The sequence below is a fragment of the Lotus japonicus genome, chromosome 3 (genome assembly GCF_012489685.1).
Source record: "Lotus japonicus ecotype B-129 chromosome 3, LjGifu_v1.2".
Taxonomy (NCBI): Eukaryota; Viridiplantae; Streptophyta; class Magnoliopsida; order Fabales; family Fabaceae; genus Lotus; species Lotus japonicus.
Window position 1 is genome coordinate 2365289 of NC_080043.1, and position 6104 is coordinate 2371392.

The 6104-nt window shown below is 33.5% G+C and overlaps 1 protein-coding gene across 1 annotated transcript; it reads left to right on the plus strand.

Moving 5' to 3' along the window:
- The first annotated feature begins 2848 nt into the window (after nucleotides 1–2848).
- Nucleotides 2849–5645, plus strand: LOC130748798 (protein IQ-domain 26-like). The gene is made up of 3 exons (XM_057602045.1): nucleotides 2849–3286; nucleotides 4099–4305; nucleotides 4686–5645. The coding sequence occupies exons 1-3, from the start codon at nucleotides 2987–2989 to the stop codon at nucleotides 5250–5252; spliced, it is 1074 nt and encodes a 357-aa protein (XP_057458028.1). The 5' UTR covers nucleotides 2849–2986; the 3' UTR covers nucleotides 5253–5645.
- The last annotated feature ends 459 nt before the right edge of the window (nucleotides 5646–6104 follow it).

Genomic DNA, 6104 nt, shown 5'->3' on the forward strand with positions numbered 1-6104 from the left:
TCAGCTGGCTTAAGAGCTTTGATTAAACACTACGCTCTTGATACATATCACATTGTTTTATTATTGCTCTTCTTTGACTGAGATTCTCCAAGAAAAACTTGAGAACATACAAAGATTTGGGTTAGATTACATTAGTGAGTTACTAATTTTCCAAATTCTAACCAACGAACTGAGTCAGAAATTTCTGTTAAGCAACTATCAACTGCCCCCAAATGACATGGGCAATATGTTGTAAAAGTCCAAGCTCATAAAAAGAACATAGTGGAAGGAGCTACTCCACTTATGTATAAGGTCTACTGCATACGACTTGAAGAAGAAAGTAGCCAATGCTTTTGGTTCCTTTAGATAGATACCTGTTTATGAACATTAGAACTGATTTTTCATTCTCAGAACTTTTTGGGTTGATTTTAGTTGCAAAGACAATTCTGAAATGAGAACTACAAAATCGAATTTTTTTTTCATAACTAATTGTGAGATTTTCATATTATCCTACATATAAATCACTACGCTAAATGCGTATGAAAATTTAAACGAATTCAATTTAAATTAATTTTTACCATAATAAAATCCACCAAAATCTATAGTTGAAAATTAAATCAAAATCAACTTTTGAGAGAAGCTCACATGTTTGGATTAATTTCTTAATTTCTAAAATCAAGAAACTACTGACAACAATATCTCACTATAATTTATTCTAACTTTAGAATCTATTGTAGAATGATTGTAACTAGTCATCGCATGTTTACTTCAATACACATAAGATTGAGTTTTGAATTCCTCTTTCTTTCTTAAATTGGTCTTCTAGAGTTCACTTCGTAAACAAATGTCAAATAATTTACTTAGATAATAAATTTTGAATATAAGTGATAATCTATAATGATGATAATCATAATAATAAGAATATTTTTTTTGGTTTATAATAATAAGAAGGCTTAAATAAATTTTTTGTCCCTTCAAAATACAATATTTTTGTTTTTCATCCTTAGAAAATATTTTGTGTTTACCATCCTCCAAAAATTACATGTTCTATTTTTAGTCCTTGTAGTCACATTTTCATCCAAATAAAACGGAATAACACATAGCATGAGTTAAATAGTTATTATATTAAGTGATTATTATGTTTATTCATTTATACTCTTGCATTAATTATGTTTATTTTGTTTAGTTTGGATGGAAAAATGTGACGAAAATGACTAAAAAACAAAACATATAATTTTGGGAGGATGTTAAACAAGAAAAATATTTTCTAGGGACTAAAAACAAAAATGATGTATTTTACAGGGACCAAAAACTTATTTAAGCCTAATAAGAATATGAAAATGAATTTCTATTATAAATAATAAGAAAAGTACTAGTAAATTTGCATTTAAATCATGTTGACATAGGAGAATATGCACCTAAATTTTGATGTTGTGTTTAATTCAGAGAGTTGATATAGTGAATTAGTGATAAACTCACTCTGAAATTTAATACTCCTATGATGGAGGTGGACTAAAATCTACCGTTAGAACTGAAAAAGCGTCAATTACTCCTATCAATGTGCATGAGTTTTTTCCAAATGCGTCAATTACTGCTGCACAGTAATCTGAAACTACTGATTCAAAGTTTCAAATAAATGGGAGGAGAAAAAAAATCTATTCAAAATTTGAATCAAAATCCAACAATACTTGGTTAGATATGATTAATAACCACGTCACGTGCTGTAAATTTTGACTAAACCCAAGGTCTTTGGAAATTGAATTAGCCATGAAAATTCCATTGACCGCTACATTTGGAAACACCCTTCATTGTCATCATGGCCCTGTGTGAAAGGGTGAAAGTTCTCTCACTTTTCTGGAATCACTGTTGAAAGGTAAGGACACTGAAAGATCCTTTCTAAACCAAGGAAGAAGCCAGAATCTCAGACTCATTTTGACCTTTTACCTTGGATCTAAAAGGTGATATATAAAGTGTACTTATTTTTGCATTTCAATGGTTATGCTATCTACCCTGATATCTAATGCAGAGCAAAAATAGGGTACCCTGCAGTGAAGGGGTTTGAAGTTTGAACCATAAAATCCTAATAGGATTGTCAGTATGTATCTTTTTCTTTGTAGTACAGAAAGTTAGACAGAAAGAGAAAGAAAAGCTAGATTCTCATTTTCTTATTTGTTTTTTCTTTTTCAATGATTATGAAAATTACAAGCGTGGGAAACTGGGAATTATTAGTGTTCCTTGTGTGTTGAGGGTGACCATTATTAGAGTTGGTGGAAGAGGGAGTTTCAATTTGGTTCTTTCTCCTTTTTTTTTTTGAATTGAAGAACATTTCCCCATGATTATCATCATATATGAAAATTCTTCTATAACTGAGTTTGAAGGTATAATAGATTATTTGCATGTTTGAATATATGATGGAAGATATTCCTCGATGGACAAATACAAAAGTTAAGAGAAGTTGCTTCAGTGATTTTGATTAACCTGAGTTTTCAAGGGTTATCTAAACATGCACTATAAGAGAAATTTATGTGAATAGTTAATGTGTCAAAATTAATTTTAATGAAAAATAAGTTATTGTGATGTAATATTTTTTCTGTTAACCTTCTATCTTAGTCATAGTAGTTGTTGTCTCTTATTTAGCTTCATTCACTGTGCCTGTCAGAGGTTTGTTTTAAAAAATGCATCCATCTTTGTCCTTTTTTTATGAATTTTTTTGTCTTTATGATTCTTATTGTTCTTATTATAATACTGTTTATTAGGCTTTGCCTCCAAAGTTTTGCACACCTGGCTTCTCTGCTTGCAAAATTGCACCAATTCCCTCTATTATATATACTGCACTAGGCACCACTTGTTTTTGTTTGGTGATTACACTTGTTCACCTGCATTGCATGCTTGTTCTCTCTATTATCAGAAGGAAACAAACCTGAGCAGTGAGTTGGTTCACATTTGAGTTTGAATTTGACATTGTTAATATCTCCCTCCAGATTGTGACACAGATTGAGACTCTATTATGGGCAAAGCTACAAGGTGGTTAAAGGGGTTGTTGGGGATGAAGAAGGAGAAGGAGCACTGTGACAAGCCTGGATCATTGGCTTTGGAGAAGAAACGGTCAAGGAAGGATGAGGTGAGACACAGCAATGTTGTGGCATATGATAATGCTTGGCTCAGAACCTATGAGAAAGAGGTTGAAAAGAACAAACAAGCCACTCTTGTGAAGTCATTTAGCCATGGCAGATGCACATTGTCTAGTGGAAGCAGGGAGAGATGGTGGGCTGCTTTGAAGATCCAATCTTTCTTCAGAGGTTATTTGGTATGTGACCAACTTCTACTGTGTTTGGTTTAGCTTTTGTAAATCAACTTTGTTTCCAATATCAATTCTAGTAAGAAGCTATGAAGTGGAGCTTTTAGTAGCATGTTTGTATTCTGTCCAAATCAAGTTTGGCACACAGAAGCCCCATAAGTTTCTTTCATAATTACTTTTATGGCTAGAATCAATACATGTTTGGATACACAATGGAAAACAGACGGTGAACCAAAATCACTATAGACAGAAACAACTTCACTTTGGTTTCACATTTGTTTTCCACCATCTATCCAAACATATATAGACTCGCATTGATTATTGTGTCCTCCACTCAACAAATACTACAGACTTTGTATCCATTCTACCAAAGTTTGTATCAAATTGATTACCCTGCAGTTGTTGTCTGTCATTTCTGTCCATTTGCTGAATTAATTGTATTGTTCTCTGAATGTTAATGCTTGCAGCTTTGTCTCTGCAGGAAATATAATTGGTTTTGTTAGATATGATGTGCTTTGCTTGATTAATACTCCTATAAGATTCTGTCTTTTGTTTCTGCTTCTTTAATGAAAAAGTATTGATTTCCAATGCTCTTCTTATCTTTATAGCACTAAACTAATGATATAGTGCATGTTTGGATACACGGTCACAGTGAGTCAAAAACACGGTCACAGTTTTCCACTGTATTTCCAAATATGCACATAATCTTGGACCCATTTGCCTATGGCTAATTTATGCTGCAAACGTTTTCTAATGCTATAATTTGTAGTATGTTCTGTCAGCATTTCAACTATAATAATTATACAATATGTTGCATCCAGGCACGAAAGGCTCTTCGAGCACTCAAAGGATTGGTCAAGTTACAAGCTCTTGTAAGAGGGTATCTAGTTAGAAAAAGAGTTGCTGAAACTCTTCACAGCATGCAAGCTCTGATAAGAGCTCAATCTGTTGTTCGATCACAGAGAGCTCGCCGTTCCATGAACAAGGAGAACATGTTTCAACCACAAATTCCTGCAAGAAAATGTTTGGTAACTATAAACTTGTTCCTCAATCAACTTCAATTAAGATTAGTCTCATTTGCTCTTGTGATAACATGTTTGTAAATTCTTTTACAATTGATTTTAGAACCAAAATCAATTCTGGGAAGAAGCATATATTATATTATTAGCTTTGGATGACCTGATCCATTCTGAGGAAAAATAAGCTGACTTAAACATGTTACATGCAGGCTTGTTAATAGTGCGTTATAGCGGCGCAATAGCCTATAGCGTAGCGCCCTAGGGGTTCACCTCTATTTGCCGCTATAGCGTCGCAATAGCGCTCGAAATAATAGCGTTTTTTGGGTTTGCTGCTACACTACGCTATCCGCCATTAACAACCCTGGTTATATGTTGTTTCTATCTTGTAGGCACGCTTTGATGAAACAAGAAATGAGTTACATGGTAGAAGGGTTGCTCATAGGCCCAAAATTGTTCTGGTGGACACTCCGCACAATCACAGGTCTTCTTCAAGATCTAGGTGCATTGCCACTACAATGTCTGAATGTGGAGAAGACTTGCATTCTCAAACAATATCATCATCCTCTCTTCCTGTTCCGGGTCGAATCTCAGTTAATGGATGCCAACATCTTCAAGATTTTGAGTGGTGCTTCAATGTCGGTGAACATAAATTCTCCACTGCTCAGAACACACCTCGTTTAGCAAATTGTGTGATGCTATATAATGCCCCAGCTTCTCCTATGAAGAGTGTTTGTGGAGATTGCTCCAATTTCCCAAGCTACATGGCCAATACTCAATCATCTAAGGCAAAACTAAGGTCTCATAGTGCTCCAAAGCAAAGGCCTGACCCCAAGAAAAGGCTTCCATTCAATGAAATTATGGCCACAAGGAATAGCACAAGTGATGTTAGAATGCAGTGGTCATCATCATCCAATCCACAAGCAAAAGAATGTTATTGTTTTAACAAGGTTATTTAAAGATTTCAGTTAGTTACTGCACTCAAAAACATCCTACATTCACGATATGACTCATATTTTCATCAAGATCGAACAATAGACATGTCTTAGAATTTAAGACATTGGGTCAAGATCGACAGTTCAAATTTGGTGATTGAGTGACTTTAGAGATTCTCGACTATAGGGAATCCATTTCCGCTGGTGTTAGTTGCAGAACCAAGAGGAAAATTTGAGAGGATACTCATGAAGTAAAGATGTTTTCTACTTTTGAATTTCTGTTTTCACTAGTGGTCACAACTTGCAGATAATAGAACTTCTATTGGTATAAGAGTATATTTTCTATCTTGTTCTTTTACTTATAATGAATGATTCGCTTGTAATAAAAGATTTGGTTTGGTTTATAATTGAAACAGTTCTATGGTGCTTTTAGAATGTGGCAAGGACCTCACAAGAAATAAGAAATCAGATGCATTCGTTTGTCTTTATTTATCCATTAGATTGGATGAGAATGTGATTTTTCTTAATGAATAATTATTTATTCACACCTCAAAGATGAGGTGGAAAGAGGTAGAGAAGGAGAGATATAAGAAGAAGAGAAAAAAGAGAAATATATATATATAAGATGTGATAGATGATAAGAGATTAAGAGGAGAGAGATAGAAATAAAAATATGTAAAAATAAAATGTATAGAAAATGAGGTGTGAATATATCATTATTGTTAGCTTTCCGATGTATCGAAAAAAAAAATATCATTATTGTTTTCTTAATCCAACAATAATTTGCTCAGTTGGAAAACTAGGAATGTGTTTGGATCAAGAGACCTATAGACTAAAAAAAATCCTAACATTTGACACTACAAAAAAATGTATTTT

Coding starts and splice junctions, on each gene's coding strand:
- LOC130748798 (XM_057602045.1), top strand. CDS start 2,987: ATGGGCAAAGCTACAAGGTGGTTAAAGGGGTTGTTGGGGATGAAGAAG. Junction 3,287..4,098: donor CTTTCTTCAGAGGTTATTTG/GTATGTGACCAA, acceptor TGTTGCATCCAG/GCACGAAAGGCTCTTCGAGC. Junction 4,306..4,685: donor TTCCTGCAAGAAAATGTTTG/GTAACTATAAAC, acceptor TCTATCTTGTAG/GCACGCTTTGATGAAACAAG.